An 18,235-nucleotide genomic window follows, 5' to 3' on the forward strand; every position below is an offset into this window, starting at 1 on the left:
TTGACAATTTTATTTATTTTAAAATTGCAAAAAGCTTAATTTTCAGAGTAGGGATGGGTTTTATAAAAAAAATTTTAAATGCTAATAATGAGTAAAATACTGGCAGAACAAGGAATTTGTGTAGAACTGGAAAATAGTGATTCTGAAATGAAAACCCAGAGAATTTCTCTACAGATTTCCATAGTAAAAGTTTGGTAACGATAACCGAAATCGTTGGTCAAATTGTAGCAAATGATCCAGATTTTGAAAGGAGTGCAAAAGCAAAACAAGGCGTGATCTTGGATGTGATTTTCTGCTACTGACATTTGCTTAAGGAAAGGAAAAAAAAGCAATGAATGAAACTACACGACTCTATTGCAAAAAACAAGAATTTCAGAATAGCCAGGATCTTCATCACAAAAAATGAACTTTACATTTCTGTCTGCATATGTTTGTGTGTTATTTAACTTATATTATTATGCAAATTAATATAAAAATAACTTAAAATTATAGTAAAATCTGTTTATTTTTGGTCGTGTGTTCCCCTTTCCCTATTTACTCTGTGTTAAAATGACCTCGTTAAACGCTTTGTCGTCTAGGAATGCATCCCTCACATTAAGCAGGGTCTTACTACACTTATGCATACCTATTAATGTACGTAACTTAAATTTTATTGCACATAATCATTGTAACCACTATTGAATAAGTTTTTTATAACCATGTACAGTACAATGTCAGTACAATTATATAAAAATATAAAAAATGTTATATCCTAACATATAATTGTTTTGTGAAAAACTTTCAAGTGTACCAGTAGACAAAAACACTATTTGACATTTTAAATACACCTAAGTAAATTATTGTATTAAACATGTAAAAGTAATTCTTGTGAAAACATAAAAATAAATATACATTCTTTTTAAGTAAAAAAATATAATCCAGAGTGTATCATACCTATACTACCACCATCATCTTCAATCTATGCAAAATGATAAGATCACACTTAAAATTCCTGCAACTGCCAAATTAAGTCACTGGGAACCACAAGTATTGTGTGTGATGCAGGCTTTTTCACCAGTGACACGGACTACTTACATTTTAATCTCTCGAAGCGATCAATACTCCTCTAACAGTGGGTAAAGTCGGAGAAATACTAATGTTTTTGACCCAGTTAACGGACCTCGGGCCTGCACGGACGAGAGTGAATACCAGTGTCGGTTAGGAAAGAAAGACGGGATAGAATAAACAAGCAAGGGGAGACGAGACTACGACGGTGGCAATTGATGCTGTAGATTAAGGAGATCTTGTCAAGACAGGAGAGGAAATCCTTACCCCATGCTGTTTAAACATATTGGTAATGTGTTTAAACAGTAAGAAAAAGGTTTTCTCTTTTAGCCGGTGATATCTCCATAGTCTTGCATCGACTGCTGCCATCTTAGTTCACTGTTCTTGCTTTTTTTCTAATTGATACTGGCATTCCAATTTTATCTGTTCATGCTCTGAGGATGATCCATTACTGGATCAAAAACATTAGCATTTCTCCAACCTTTTCTACTGTTCAACGAGTACTTTTTTTGGGGGCAATTGACTCGGAAACTAACACATCTATAGGACGATCCACGCAGGAAGTGAGGGATCAATACGAAAGGGAAGGAAAGTTCTAATCAGTATGAAAAACAGAAATTACTGAACTAAAAATAGAATAGTATATTGAAATGGTAATTTTTTGAAGGAATTTATAAGTATTTCTTATAAAAGTGCTAATGACTACCATACATTAACATTTCACAATTAACATAAACTCATTAAACTGATAAACTCATAAAAATCATTAAAGAACATACTAAACAAATGTTTGACGAAGCTCGAGGCAGCTATAAAATTGTTAAAGGAAATCAATTAAAAATATGGGCATTACAGAAATTTCTTCAACTGAATAGTTCAATTAAGTTTACAGCTAGTGATTCTTGGGTTGCAAAATTTAAAAAAGAATATAGATTAGTATCTCGAAAGATTACAAAACTTGTAAATAAAACAAATAGCAAACGAAAAGGATATTTTAGTAAAAGCTATGCAATTTCAAACAGTAAAAAATTTATTGCCATCTTATTCGCGTAACTTCATATTCAATACGGATCAGTGTGGTTTTTCATACGAAATGATTTCACCAAGAACACTTTCATATAAAGGAGAAAAAAATACTATTGGATTTGCACATTCTCCAAATAATAAAGTTATGCATTCCTACCCTGTTCAATATTTAATTAATGCTAATGGACAAGTTGTAGGTAATGTATTTATTTGCTTACAAGAGGCTCGTGAAACCTTTGGACCTAGAGTTCAAACATCGCTGTTCAATGCCCCAAACATAACTGTTACAGCTAGCTCATCTGGCAAATTATCTACAGCAATTATTACAAACTATGTAAAAGACGTATTATCTCCAAATATACTGTAACAGAAAACTCTTTATTAATAATTGACTTGTGGAGTGGACAAACAAATGTTAATATTTATAATACAGTATTTCAAACATCTACAAATCGAAATTCATGCGAAATATTAATTATTCCACCAAAGCGTACGTCTATATGCCAACCTTTAGATGTCGGATTTCATAGACAATTAAAACTTTTAGCTAAAGAAATTTTAAATGCTATACAATTATTCTGTAATGATTCTTCGACGAAATTGTTTTGGACAACTAGAAATGGCATTATAAAATTACATTCGATTCTTCATCATCAATTATCTGCGCCAATATTTAATAATTTGATTAAACATGCACGGTTCGCTTCTGGACTCGTAAATGAAAAGTGTCAATTCTTAAATGTAAAACAAGTTTGTTTTTCTTTTTTAAACACCGACAGTTTAAATTGTGTCGAGAGTAATTGCGAAAATCTTCGATTTGTTAAATGTGCACGATGCCAACAGATTCTTTGTTTATTTTGCTTTGTTGAAAATATCATGTAAATAGTTGTCCATCTAATAATTTGTGAATATAATAACTTTTAAATATATCTATTAAAATGTATTTATTTATTACGTTTCGATTGTTTTCTTTATATTTATTCTATCAATACTTTTATATTAAATTTCATTGTTAAAGTAGTATATATATCTAATCTTTTATAATATTTATTTGAGTTATTTCTTCTTCTACTCTGTAAATGTAATACAGTGATACCTCTGTTTTCGTAGTGTTTAATACTAAAAAAATTAAGGAATTAATATAAAATGAGTATAAAAAACTAATACAATGGTCTCCGAAACAGAATCGCCATCTAACTGTTTTTGATTGATCGAAATTAATAACAACTGTTCGGCCTCTTCAATTGTTTGCGGTCTCTGTTTCATTAGCACATTTACGCCTTTCGCTACATTAGCCTCCTTTTTGCTTCCTTTTTCGCCACAACGAAACTTATCGTGGATGACGACTTCCCGAAAAGTATGTACAGTGCATGCGACCGATTTCAGCAATCTTAATGCCAGTCACGTATTTTTTAATGATTTCCTTCAACTCGATCGTGTTCCTGGCCTTGTTCGAATGGCTACTGGCTCTGGAAACTTTCTTTGGTCCCTCGATGGAACTAAAAAGAATAGAAGCAATGAAATTGTTTGGCTAGACGCGCGGAGTAATGCTCGTACAGCAAAAAACACCGCCACGAGGACTTGTGAGCGGAAAAATGCGTGGGTCGCTCTTTGTTTTCGCAAAATTAGCAACGAGATCATGTGGCACGCCGACGAAATCCGAGGCAAATTTTTTGCAAAAAATCGACGAAAACCAAAGTCAACGAAAATCGAGGTATTACTGTATCTTCCTCCGCGACCCTTTCACTACTAAAAATTTTCATATTTGTGTTAAACTACTATAAAATAGTACGACATTTGATTGCTATTAATCCTGATTAACACTTTTAGTGAATACTAGAAATTTGTCATAGAGTTTGTATACTTTTAACGTAATTATTAACTAAATTTTATTAAAATCTATTAGATGACACTCCGACAGTTCCCTCGTAAGTGGATTGTTTTAAGATTTAAAAAGTAAGAATTTTATGTACGTTTCTTTACAAAGCTATATTTAATTATAATTTTCTTAGTATATTTATACAATTGAAGAATATTTTGTAACAGGTACGAGTATGTACTGTACTGTACATCCACCACACATTTTATTTCACCGAGTAAGTTTTTATTATTTTATTTATAATTTTAGTCCTTATATCGTGGTTAGCGATTCGGAATGTAACTGTGATATTAAAAATACATTTAGAGAAGTCTACGGTTTTTTCTGGCTTAACGAACAAACAATACGAATGGAACCATCATCACTGACGCGCAATTAACTGATTGCCCCTGGAAGTCGGCTTCTTCCAGAAACAGCTTCCCTATCATCAAATGTCACGGCACGCCACTGTAAGAAATCTCATTAAAGCAACTTTATTACGTTTTATATCTTATTTTACATACATTTGTATTTTCTTGGTATGTAGTGTTTACAGACATTTGTTTTCCTAATATGTTTTTTTCATTTTCCTACTATCAAAATTTAGACGGACAGTTTTCTCTTACGGGAGGAAATGAAATAAAAAAAATGGTCAGCTTGGTGTAGACTGTCCCAGTTTAAAAACACCTACAGATTAATTTAAATAATTATACAGTATTTGCATTTATTAAATTGAATATCTTTTATTCGAAATGCGTCGAATCTCAAATAAATTGTTATTAAGTTAAGTAAGGTTTTGAATCGAAATAATTATATACGTGGTACGATCCAAAAGTTCGGGGAATGCAGTAATCTATGACAACGAAAGCGTGTATTTGAAGTTATAGCGTATGAAATGGATTCTACCAAACCACCCCTACGTGTTCGGGTCTTTTTCGCCCATGTCACTCGATTAAACCGCGAGCGCTGCTGTTTTCTTCCGGAGATAGTTACCTTTGTTCCGCGACGTAATAAAAATGGAGTTTCGAGAACAGCGCTGCAACATTAAATTTTGTCAGCGTTTAGGTAAAACACCTACGAAGACTTTAAAATTGCTAAGAAAGGTGTACGGTGATTCTACCATGGCGAAATCGAAGGTGTACGAATGGTATCGGCGTTTTAAAGAGGGCCGAGAATCCATCGCAGACGATAAACGCTCTGGCCGACCTTCGACTTCACGAAACGCGGAAAATGTTGAGTTGGTCTTTCAATGTGCTCGCAAAGATCGTCGCCTAACACTTGAAAAAATCGCCGAGGCTACTCACTTATCAAAGACTAGTTGCCAGCGTATTTTAACGAAAGATCTTGCACCGAGTGTCTCGGCACATTGTCCCTCGGCTTTTGACTTCTGAACAAAAGGAAGAACGAATAAGAATATCGGGTGATTTAATCGACAAAGCCGATGAGGATCCAGCTTTTTTGAACCACTTTATAACAGGTGACGAAGCGTGGTGTTATTTATTAGATATCCAATCAAAACGTGCTTCTTCAACATGGAAATCACCTTCCTCACCGCGATCGAAGAAATTCCGGCAGGATCGGAGCAAAGGGAAAGTCATGATGGAGGTATTTTTTGATTCTCGAGGAATTGTTCATTCAGAATTCATTCCCGAAGGCAGAACGGTAAACAAGGAGCGTTATCTAGACATTTTACGTCGTTTGAGGGAACCCATTCGTCGTAAACGGCCATAGATCTGGCGAAGTGGAGACCGGTTCCTTCTGCACGAAAACGCACCTGCACATCGGTCCCAAATGGTCACACAGTTTCTCGCCCAAAACTCAAATTAATGTGTTTCCACACCCCGCCTATTCACCAGACTTAGCCCCGTGTGATTTTTATTTGTTTCCATCAATGAAAAAGCATTTGCAGGGACGCCGTTTTGTGTCATCAGATGAGGTGAGAGCAGCATCTCGGGAGGCCTTACGGGAGGTTTCAAAAAATGGCTTCCAGCAGTTATACGAGCGCTGGGGAAGTGTATCGTCGCCCAAGGTGATTACTTTGAAGGTGGTTGTGCATCGGCAATATAAACTTTTTAAGGTAAGGAATTTTACGCCAATTCCCCGAACTTTTGGATCGTATTATGTATATGTTTTTAAACTAAATGGTTAAAACAAATTTTGCCAGACCACTTCCGAGGAACAAGGGGAACTCCACCAATTCTACTTGCTCCGGGGCGCCGAATATGAAGCTATGCCACTCACTATGGTAAATTGTGAAATTGGGCGTAATGCTAGTTCACTCAAGAACAAAGGAACATCATTTTTTAAAATTTCCTGCATTATTTGTCATCGAGGAGCTTTCACCTTGAAGGCAATTTGCATGGCTCTGAAGAATTAACCGGAAAAATTTCAATACAGATAAAATAAATATCAATACAAGAGTGTGTCAGGAACATTTCGTTTCGGGTAAGAATAACATTTACTAATTATCAATAAATGATTAGATTAACTTTTGCGTGAGTATCATAAAGTAAAGTTAAATAATTTTAACAACTGCAAATTTTAGTTTGAATAGATAATGATTGTGTTCTAACTTTATTTTTCACCTTTCGGTTTGTTTTCTTAGTCTCTGCTTGTAATAAATATACGGCAGAATTAATATTAAAGTGTAAGCAAAGATAATTGCTTATCAGATGAAGAATTACGAATGCATTTTGAACCAATTGTCTTTCCAGTCAGTCTAATTTACATAAAAGCGTGTGTATTTTTAAAGATGTAAACCATTGTTCATTTACAAATAACTATGTTAATGTCGCTCACCAAAATAACCTTATTTTAAGATGTTACTTTTTACAATGATTTTTTGAAATTTTTTACGTTAGTAGCAAATAATCATTACATAGTAACCTTCAAGTTGTTTCTGACAAACTCTTATTTATTACTTATATATAACACACCATAATGATATCTTTTTAATTTTATAATATAATCGAGATGGTTGATGATAACAAGCGCAGAGCCCAAACAGTTACGAGTTGAAAGTTGAAATTTGGTACACAGGGTACGTCGTGAGAATGTACCAGTACACTAAGGGATTTTCGAAATCCCTTCTACGTTCTCATTGAGGGTTGAGGATAATCCTGAGGAACTCGGCTTCAACTATACTATTTAGATGCGATTTTTTGCGTTTTTGCGGGAATTCGGACACATTTTTAAGACCCATCTAAAAGTTCTCTAATTAGTCTCGGAAGAGTGGGGGACCCACTCGGTGAAAACGGGTAAGATCGGCTATAATGTAATCATCTTAATCTTTGTTATTGTTAATTTTTGCTCGAGCAACGCCGGGCTCATCTGCCAGTAGTAATTATTGAAAAAGTTTTTACCCTAGAGGAAAACATCTCTGAATTTAGTCATCACCAAACTGGGTGCCAACAATACACGTGGGGTGCGAGTATGAGTGGCCATAACCCAACTGCATATCGGGAGCGTTATGAAAGGGAACGTAATCGGGAGACACACGGCCACTTGTAAGATAGTTATGGGCCTCAAAATTTATCAGCTTTTATTTGTGGAAAAGTGTAGTAATTTGTCGTCAAAACCAAATACTTTATCGTGTCACCAAATTCTACTTCAGGCCACGACTCTTGATCTATAACGATGATGCTGGCTTCGTATGGATCGACATCTTGACATAATGAAACCTTTTCTTCACATAAAGCAGCATCTCGTCCAGTCAGACTGCGAGAATAACACGCCAGAAAAGCATCTTTTTTAACTTTGTCCGTGATATAAAAATACAGCGGTTCTATTAAATTTAAATTGAAAGAAAGCACTGTCAACCTTGTCAAATAATAAACCACGTGCAAACTAAGCAAGCGGAAGCTAGACCTCAAACATGGCGGAACAAATGTGCGTTTTATTGCGTGACACGCGACCTTGAAACTTCTATATTGGCACGCTGCCTCTGGCATTACGAACAAACCAATAGCTTTTGTTGGCAACCACGGAGTGCAGGGAATGATATTCACCCACGTCGTGTCTCGTGCCACCGTTGTGGGCATTTAAACCGGGAGAAAGCTTGCTGGGTGGAAGTACCAATTATGATGTAAGTACCGTAAGTGCCCGCTGAATCAATTTTTTAAATAAAATGTTTCTCTACCTGCTTCATTTTCTTGCCTATACTTGTCAAAGTATTGTTTGCATTATATTGTTGACATTATAATTTCCGTTATTGAACCCGAAGACCAAAAACGAACCACATATACCGCCATATTCAAATATGGAGATCATCAAACTACAACTTGATGTTCTCCCCATGCAATGGAATAGAATGCCTCCCTCCATAACATACTGTACGAAGCCATTTTTTCAGTTGTAATTAGAAACCGATAGGGGCGCCAACTTGCGTTTTGACGAGTTTAAAACGTCACTTCCGGTATCGTGTGACACGCCAATTGGCCTTTTCGTTAGTAATCGAAATGATAGGTTATACGGGAATATGCAGGATAACAAATTCGATTAAAGGTAGAATTTGTTTTGATACTGTAATAACTTTTCAGTGAGCAAAAAAAAAACATGTTTATTGAAATACAAAGTTAATTCTTAAAAATTAGTTTAAAAAGTGAACAACAGATGGCGCCGAACGAGGGTGCTCGTTCTAGTTCTATACCCTTCGAAACTAATTCACTAGACAAAGCCGAGTTACGGGTCGTTAGAGAAACGACTCGACCTGCCAGACCCGATTTGATAGTCCAAGTGTAAATTAATTCACTGATCACAGCAGGAATGATAGTTTCTCCATAGAAGAATTTATTTTATTCCACCCGAACCAATCACGTCAATCTCCGTCTCCAACTTTATCTTCTACTACTCCCTCGTCAGGAATGAGGGATGCCGAGCCATTTCCATTGTTTAGTCTTCCTCTTTGGCCTTTGTCTTCTGGTTACTCGTCTTTTTACTCTCTGTTCTCTTTACACACAGCTGGAAATTACACACGAATATTGTTAATACAACATTTGTGTGTTTCCAAGACACTGATACTATTGCAGCAAATGAGTGCATTGGAGTAGGGCATTGGGGCCCACCAGTGTTTTGGCTAAACAGTTCAGAATTTTCAATCCCAACAGATGCTTGCATCTAGCAGCTGCAGAGCCAACTTCGAATTCTAAATGTGGTGGCTGTTCTGTGCACATGCTTGATTGTGTGAGGAAAAAACAGTTTTGTGCAACTTTCTTCTAATTGGAACATCGACTGTATGTACCCTTGTATATAACTTATTGTTTGAATAATAATGTGAAATCGGGGGGGGGTGCCGAATAAGTCGAAACCCCACTCGATTGACACCAATATGTGAGATCCCGGGGAGAGGTAAGAGGGAGTCGTACCTTCCGTTCCGGCGACTCACTTGTCAAGGATGGCTGTTACGTTGACGGCGCGTTACGCGCATTACGCGAGTGGATGAGGAGGAAGGATGGGGTCGACGATAAGGCGAAGCCGGCAGTCAAGAAAGACACCATTTTATAACAAAACAAGATTTATTAAAAGCTAAACGAACAAAACTACACTTCTAACCTCGTATACAAAAAGGGGCCGGAGAGAGAGAGTTTACAAATATTTGTTCATACCTCTATAAATTACGTAATAGACGGAGTCCAGCGAATGTCCCTTAGGTAAATATTCACTCCGAAGTGATAGAAATCTTCGGGATGACGGAGAGTCACTTAATTGGCCGGTGGCACGTAGAACCTTAGAAAATTCGAGGCGGGTCAGTGGCACTTAGAAACGTAGAAACTTCGGGTTCGGTCGACGGCGCAGTACGATTCGTACTGGAGAGACGATCGGAGAGCCCTTTAGGGGGGAAGGAAGCGTCTTTTATAAGTTTTTCTTGACGGGAAAACCTGTCACGTGATCGATAACGGATCGCAATTTGGGCCATAGGTGTTCCCGGACTTTAAATAAACGACTAGCTCGGACGCTAACTGTAAACCATCGTGCAAGATGATCTACCTGCATCCGAGGGAATAACGGCTTGTTGATAGTTAGGGGGCGATCGTTGCCCGTCGAGGGTCAACAATTTCCCGGGTATGGAATGTTGTTGATTAAGTCGTTTATAACTGGAGTGAAAAAATTCAGAAATTTCTAAGTTTTTAACTTCCAGATTTCACAATAATATATTAATGCTAACTATTCCCTCAACTATTAAAATACACACGAAGAAAAGATTTCACTTTATTCCTTTGTGTCTAGTCAAAGTTAGAAACATAAAATGGCGTGAAGGAGTAATGGGGCTCAACGAGAATCAAATGATAATGAAGACGATGACATCATCTGTGGAGAATTTGGTAGAAACAAAGAATTGTGGTATAGATTCTCCAGATGATTACATTTGTGATTATTGTATTGAGTGATTAAAGTTTTTAATTTAAAGTGCTTGAACTTATCATTAAACACAAAAACTGTTTCGAAAACAATACATATATAAAAAATTAATAATTCATATTCAGAAACTTGTTTTCTAGTTTTTGAACAAACATTTCTAACGTTTCAGTCTTTTTTTCAATGTTTTTACATGATGGTTCCCGTTACCCCACATGGTTGGGTAACGGGGCTCAATGTAATGTTTTTTTATAATTAAAACAATATGGAGAGGAATACGCAGGTTTTGACACATGCACTTTATTTCCTAGAGTACACTATTTGCACCGTTAAAATAACTTCTCACAAGAATGTTAAGTTTTCTAAAAAATATGAAAAATACCTTAGGTGGGCCCCATTCTCCTACTCTCCCCTACACCAAGATCTTACTGGATAGTCTTTTAATTTCGAAACAGAGCATTTCCTCACGAGAAATCCAAACCTGACGTTTAATTCAATGGAACTTACAAAAAAAAAAACAAAAAAAAAAGGCTCTTTCAGAACAGCGGGAAAGAGAAGCGAATGGGAGAAATCAAAGGACCTTTCAGAACAGAGGGGAGGAAAAGGCAAAGGATCTTTCGGGGGAAAAGAGGGAAGATGGGGGAAGAAAAAAGGCTCCTTGAAAAAAGAGAAGTGAAGATACATCTTTGACGTATCTTGTAGCGAAACCAGAAATACTCACAAATTGTCTGTGATTTAGGGCGCAGAGATTCCTTTATTTACTATAAAATGCAGTGCCGTAATAGGCAGATAAAACAGGTGCATTCGCACAGGGCCCAAAATGCATGTATTTGTTTTATTATTTTCCCAAACCTAATTAATTAAGGGGCTTAAATGCAAATTATTGCACAGGGCACCGGAATGTCTAGTTACGACACTGATAAAATGCATTCGTGTTATCGGGGTATTGTATACTTACGCATCAATTTGATGTCATTTTCATATCGTAGAGAGAACATTTTAAAATGGCGTCATAATGACATAAAAATTTACTCTATTATTACGAAACGAACCCGTTTATAATGTTAGAGAGGACATTTCTATGATAATTAAGACGCGTTATAACGAACTATCCTTGTTCCGGGTGTCGAAATAACGAATTGGCTTCGAGGGTACGACGAGAGATGGCCAAATAAATCCATCAACTTAAAAAATAATTTAAATCTAATAACACGCGCTACAATATAATTAAAATAAATCGAGTTACGCGTAATTGTTAAATCATCATGTAAATAAAACGTCAATACTTCCTTAAACTTTGAATGGCACGTGCAAATTTGTTGCACTCGGTCGGGAACGGAACAGGAATTTAATCATCATCCGGTCAACGATCCAATAAGAGGATTCGTTTGATGGATTCGACTCTAAATGGATAAATCTGCTTTTTAATTGTGTTCTTCCTGTTTTAATGGTGATTAAGATGATGATAAGAATTATGGCTTAAATATCATAAATTTGCGTGGATCGGCGGAGAATGAGGGGATGGCCCGAAAGTCAGTGTACAAAATGAACGTTTTTCTCATACTTTGCTAGCGAAATTATTATTGGTTAACTGATTTTTGGACCATCCTGTAGGTTCGGCCAGGCGAAAAATAGACGTAAAAAAGCCGAATTTTATCCGAATCACGCAAATTCGAGTAATTGTTTTTGTTAATTAAATACGGATATACAAACTGACAGGCTAATTTAGAGCCCCGCTTTTTTTGTTTTTTTTTTTTTAAATTGTTATAAGATGCTCTTCCTCATCGCCAAATAAGCTACAATTTAGGGTCACAAGTTGAAATTTATTATAGGGGCCTAAGCTGTGACGTATGAAGGGCCTCATACGTCAGCCTAGGCCCTATATAGCTTATATAACGTCACTAAATAACACGGCGGAGAGTAAACAACGTCATTTATCCAAGACATTCCTAAGTCGCCTGGAGGGTGATAAACTCGCTGCTCTCTGTCTGTTTCTAATAAATATACATCTCGAGACTTATTTTTGAGTGACGTTTAAGATTTATTTTGTTTTCAAGAACGTTGCGCCTTTTCTTTATGCCTTTTCTAGCTAATAAATCCGAGAGATTCGTGACCTTTTCTCGCGAATACGACCTCCAACCCGACAGATCAGTGCTATCTTTAACCAAAATGAACGCTGCCGCTTCGTTTTTTAGCGTTAAAACTGCCGAAAATGCAATTATTTACTTATTATAATTAGCGTTTGGGGTGATGGGAAGTCGGGAAGGACTTTGATGAGGTCATCGTACTTCGAAGAAATCAAAAAATACCTGATAATGGATCTGGTTAAACTCGTTCCGTGACAGGACGCTAAGGCCGTGTTGTCATCTCCGTGAACTTTGGTGCCAAGTGGAGAAGCAACGCTACCGTTGTGACGTGAGACCACCTATAAAAAGAGGGTCAATGTCGAGCACGAGCTGCTAGAGTCCCAGGTGATTGCCAGGTAAGACATTGCTGCTTAATACTCTGTAATTATACTGTAATACAGTGAAACAGTTGAATATTCTCTGTATATGTACTGTTCGTTACTCTCTGTTTTCTATTGTTTACAATTATAGTGCAATTCTCTTATGTTTCTCACAAGAAACAGAATGTTCTCTCTCTCTCTCTCTCTCCTCTTGTTTACTGCAGTTCTACTTGTTCTAAGCGAAACAGAACACATTGTTATCTAGTGTACTTTTTATGTTCAGTTCAATATCCAATTTAGTTAATTAAACGATTAATTAAGATTGAATGCAATTAACATTTTAAAGTATTTAATTACCGTTTCAGTGTGAGAATTACTATGATTTTGCGATTTTAGCTGTTAGTTTATGGAATACACGTGTAGTAAGAAGTATTTTAATGGAGCAGGCCAGGTTATAAAAGAGGCACTTGGTCGTAATTTGGAGTGTATCTTCTGTAGGGGTGATTGTATTCTCACCCACTACAGAAGTTACACTACACTACAGTTTACAAGTACAGTATCCATCGCGAAAAGATTCTACACGAAACAGTTTTGTGCAACTTTTACTTAATTGCGAGGCGTTTGAATGTCAAGAGGGTCTTCCAATACCACCAATTTTGCTGAATATAACATTAAACGGAGGTTTTGAGTACAGTAATGGGCATAAACATTTGCGAGTGGTCGAAATATCCAAATTGAAAATACCCATGGAGATCTGAAAGTGCTTAGTAGATCATTAAGGTACGAATCAACGTAAACACAGTTCTATTTACAAGGTACTTTTGAACTCGGGTTCTTAGAAATCTGTGGTGGGATCATTCAAGGAATCTTTCCAGATTCAGCAAAAAAAGAAAAAGAAAACATTTGAAGATGATATTTAAATATATAACACGATCATAACCGAACTACCCGCAGACCTCGAATGACCCGTTTATATCGATGTTACCCTTTGTATAAGTCGGGTCGCGTATCTCCGTGACCTAACACAAAAACAAGTTCGACAGTGGTTTGACGTCAAGAATTTCAAATTGTGACGCGAATGGCCCCAAAAGTCAGTTAACATTTCTAATAAGTTTCGTTGTTAATCCATTTGTTACGAATTTCCCGTTTGTTTCGGTCTTAGTTAACCGAGTTATTGAAAAGTATACTGGGTGGCCTATATCTTATTTAACGAATGGATGAGATACTAAGATACACAGATATCGAGGTCATTTAGTTGGGCCCTGGCATAAAAAGGCCCCAAAATTTATTGTTCGTGAGTATTTTAAGATGATTATTAAACGGTTTATTATTATTTTCTCTAGAATTCATTCACATTGCGATATGCATCGTATAGGATACTACGCCCTGTTTACCTTGGTCCTATGGTTTCAGGTATAAAATATTTCTGTATCTCAGTTAATAATTATAATTAAATATTTAAAATTCGATTATTTAATGCTTAAACTAGAAAATAAATATAGAATTGTATTGGTTTAGCGGTTTTGTACTTGAAAAATAAGATAACCCTGCACTATTGCAGACGTAATTAGAGGAAAGGGAGTTACTGTATACAGTAAAAAAAATCTGTCTGAAACGGACCTTCTTAATGCCCGAACGAAGAATTCTGGAAGGTAACTCGCGTCCGTTTTAAACAGTTTTTAGTGTATTTTTCCACGTGTTAATTTGGAAACGAAACACCCTGTTCCACGCTCCGTTATCTTATTTTTCTAGCAAATCAGTGGCGCGTTATCCTACGGGCAATACTGTGGGGCTCCACAAACCAATCTTTTAAGAGAAGTCAACACTACGCGAGGAGGCCCTCTAATTCAAATTAGCCCGGGCCCCACGAAGCTATAACGTGTCAAAAACTATATCGGATTTACATATGTGCGTGGTTTTTTTCAGTCGTGTGTCAATGTGGAATCGTGCATGTGGGCAGGAGCGGAGTGCATAGATTACGTGGTCCTTTCCAACAATTCGGTAAGTTGTAATTACTTCGAGGGTGGTACAGACGGTGGTATTTCCATTTAACAGGATGGTACTTCGGTGTCATACTTATAAATTGCTTGTTTAGGATTACGAGGTTCGACAGTATCCACCCACAGTTTGGGTGAGCACTTCCATAAAAGGATCCAGCATGGTGGATGCCATGAAGAGGATGTATCGAAGACTCTTCTACTATTTTGACGAAAGGAACGTTAAAGGTAATTGTAGCCCGAAATAAACACAAGAATAAAGTTTTCAGGCTTCTTTTAAAAAAGAATGCCCTTTAAATTAATGCCTCTAAATCTCAAATCGGGTGGGCATTTTGTTGCCATATTACTAAGGGAAAAAACGGGGGTTTTGGACGATTTAAATTGCTCAAAAAATTACATGTCTAGTGGTGTCTGTTGTATAGGGTTGTTCATAAACACCACGACACCGGTTCGGACCCGAGTCACCCCCTGCGTGGGAGCGTGTCGACCGACATTCACCATGTCCTTCCTGATTCCTTCGGCCCTACGAGACGATCCACCGCTGCCCATAGATCAGGACCTGTATTGCGAGAGGGAACCGGCCAAGCGTTACATTGTCAGGTGAATATAATAGGAATTGCAAGACGGATCCCCCGTCCTAATTTGCATTTTTAAAAAACCCACAAATCTTTCAGGAAATTCGGAGGTTACCCGAGCGAAATGGATTGGATCGACAACGCTCACAAATTGTCCATAACGTTAAAAGAGGAGGACATCGTCGACACGAGCCATTACTACTTAGCCTTCTACGACCCCCCTCTGAAAATATTCAATCGAAGGAACGAGATTTGGATGGAGAAGATCAGCGTGGACAATTCTATATCGGATGCCGAAACCAACGATGCCTTCTAGTGCCTCTTTTGCCAATTTCCTCACCCGCTTTCTACATGTTTTCTGTTAAATTTCCCTGTCTCGCGCGTGTAAACGAATTGTGTTACCGCGTTATTTAATTCTTCCGTCGAAAATACACGTATCTTCGCGCACAAGACACTGAACGTTAAGGCATTGGCACTTTTACCAGGCTCAGAATTGCCACTTGTGGAATGAAATTTTTAAAATTTGTATATTTAAAGCTGGTTTTTTTAAAATTAAGCATTTGATGTGGAATATATTTAGTAATAGCAATAAAATTTTATTAATTCTTTTTGTAAATACTTATTGTCATTACTGTAAAAAATATTATAGTAGTCTTGTGTCCGCTGTTTGCAGGAATCGCGCCTTGTATTTTAGGAATTTCTTAAGTTGTACGGAGGTGGGCACGTGAAGACTTACACAAAAAATTGACACATTCATCATAAACTTTAAATTACATTATTATTGCCCTACATTTTAGTGTAAACTGTTCTCTTTTCCACTCCCTTTCCTTGAAAGACGAACTGAAATAGTATACTGAAGAGGAGGGTCGATGTTTGTTTGTTTGTTTAGTTATGGCAACGCAACACTTGGGCGCTATGCCTAAGGGAGTGCCTTCCGGGAGGTATTTTTAAGGGAAACTGGCTCCTATTTAAGCGTTAGACGTGGAGAAAACCTAGAAAACCCCACGTGGTCAGCCCGTCCGAGCGAGGCGCGAACCCACGACCGAATTCCCACAGCCGATTGCGGAGACAGAGATTACGTTAAACGACATTTAACAACAGAACGGCCGATAGAGGTTGGCTGGCCGAACCGCGGTTTAAAATGCGTTGCAAAGACGACGAGCGTCTATTTCTAAACGCCCTCTACACGAACTTCGGCAAAACATTGGCCATCACTCCCGTTTTAGGAGTCGTTCGGCCAATCGGGTTATTCGTTTGTGACGTCAGAAAAGGTGGCCAGCTATATTCCGAAAGTTTCCGGAAATGAAATCTTAAGGCTGTCAACAACCATTGTTCGGCAGTTAATGACGCCCCTTTTCCATTTCGTCGCCAATACGGTTTAAAATAGGAGCAAATCCATATTTAGAAAATTTATACCGAATTCGAAATTTGTCTTCGGAATAATTTTTAACGAATTATTTCGACATCGTATTACTGTCACCCTTCGTAACTGTAGAAATAAATAATTTTAAATATTTTATTATTACTATTATATATATATATATATATATATATATATATATATTTCTATAAAAAGATTTCGGTAATTATTAAAATTGTCTCGTTTGTTTAACAGAACGTTCTGTAATTATGACCCCGAAATGCATTAACGTTTTATAACCGACACGATACTCGAATTGTAAATAAATGCATCCGATTTAAATTAATTGTAGTTTTAAGTTTTCTCCCATTTGAATATCGAAATTTGAACATTTAAAACAAATCTAAAGTGTTTAATTGTTATTTTTGCTCCAAGCAATTAAGTAATAAATAATTTTGTCGATTCGTACAGTTTACAACATTTATCAAAGGTAGTACGATATCCATTTTTATCTAAACTTTTCCACCAACAAAACTACAAAAAGCCCTCTAAACCCGCTGTCGAGTGAGTCTAGAAAGTAGGTCAAATAACTTGTTTCTAATCGCTGTCTACATTGTGGCAAGCTCGAAACACTGTCTCTGCAATGAAATTTTTCTGAACCGCGGTCTACCCGATCTGTAAACCGCCGTCGGTCTCTAAACGTTCTCTCTGCAATCGGCTGCCAGTGTTCGGGGAACGAAGACTGCTTGGCCACTGGTGGGTTGAGGTGGGTCGAAATCCCGCTGCGATTGCTCGTTTCGATTCCCTGCCACTACGGGCACCACAAAACAGGTATAATGTTTAATTAACAGTTCAAAATGACGGCACTGGTTGTTTGAGGCAGACAATATCTGCAATCTATCGACAATTTGTTAATGCGTATGGACCTGGTGTAGTGCCACGTAAACGGCATGGATTTAGTGATGTTTGAGAAAATGGCTACCCGATGTCTTTGTGTTTGGGTTCTGTCTTGCTATATATGCTTTGGTCTGAATGGCTTGGTTGTCGGGGACGTTCTTATCAAGAGGAACCGAGGGCCAAACTCTCTAAAATTTTCTATATTCGAATGAATGTTGTTTCCCCTTCCCGAATGCCCTTTGGTGTTGAAAACTTCACCGTGGTTTGTTCGGTGGGATAAAGCTAAAATCGGATGAAATCGAGGAATTTCTAGAGGATAGAACCAATTTTCTATCTTACAACTTAACTAGACTACATTATTTTTCCACTTTAACCGGATGACAGACCTCCTTGGTTTCCCACCCCACATTGCTTTGAAAACACTGCAGTTTTGTAAGTAACGTGGTTTGTTGTGGTTAGCCAATATGATGAGAAAGGACACACTTTCCAATGGCATCACTTATACATTTATTAGTTTTGTTAAACAAAGTTTGAATTTGGTGGACGTAGATATATTACGTATTCATTAATCCAATTATTTAACCAAGATACCGGTGCTGGGCCCTAAGCATTGAAAGTCCCTTTACCACATTCCGCTTAAGTAACAAAAACTTCTAGTTAGGCCACTGCCTAGCATAC

At 37.1% G+C, this 18,235-nt stretch overlaps 1 protein-coding gene across 3 annotated transcripts; it reads left to right on the plus strand.

Moving 5' to 3' along the window:
• The first annotated feature begins 6,183 nt into the window (after window positions 1–6,183).
• Window positions 6,184–15,916, plus strand: LOC136982185 (heme-binding protein 2-like). 3 transcript variants are annotated; one of them, XM_067278618.1, is made up of 7 exons: window positions 6,184–6,373; window positions 12,628–12,764; window positions 14,072–14,141; window positions 14,655–14,729; window positions 14,824–14,953; window positions 15,148–15,325; window positions 15,400–15,916. In XM_067278618.1, the coding sequence occupies exons 3-7, from the start codon at window positions 14,091–14,093 to the stop codon at window positions 15,614–15,616; spliced, it is 651 nt and encodes a 216-aa protein (XP_067134719.1). In that variant the 5' UTR covers window positions 6,184–6,373; window positions 12,628–12,764; window positions 14,072–14,090; the 3' UTR covers window positions 15,617–15,916. The 3 variants fall into 3 exon arrangements, with proteins under 3 accessions (XP_067134719.1, XP_067134717.1, XP_067134718.1); XM_067278616.1 differs by lacking the exon at window positions 12,628–12,764; XM_067278617.1 differs by lacking the exon at window positions 6,184–6,373 and having other exon boundaries at window positions 12,479–12,764.
• Window positions 15,917–18,235: the final 2,319 nt, after the last annotated feature.

The sequence above is a fragment of the Centruroides vittatus genome, unplaced genomic scaffold, assembly GCF_030686945.1.
Source record: "Centruroides vittatus isolate TY-2023 unplaced genomic scaffold, ASM3068694v2 contig_817, whole genome shotgun sequence".
NCBI lineage: Eukaryota > Metazoa > Arthropoda > Arachnida > Scorpiones > Buthidae > Centruroides > Centruroides vittatus.

Bases quoted from the DNA above. Each gene is read 5' to 3' on its own strand.
- LOC136982185 (XM_067278618.1), top strand. From the start codon at position 14,091: ATGCATCGTATAGGATACTACGCCCTGTTTACCTTGGTCCTATGGTTT. The intron at 14,142-14,654 runs GTATAAAATATT...GGTTTTTTTCAG, and splicing joins CCTTGGTCCTATGGTTTCAG to TCGTGTGTCAATGTGGAATC. The intron at 14,954-15,147 runs GTAATTGTAGCC...TCTGTTGTATAG, and splicing joins TGACGAAAGGAACGTTAAAG to GGTTGTTCATAAACACCACG.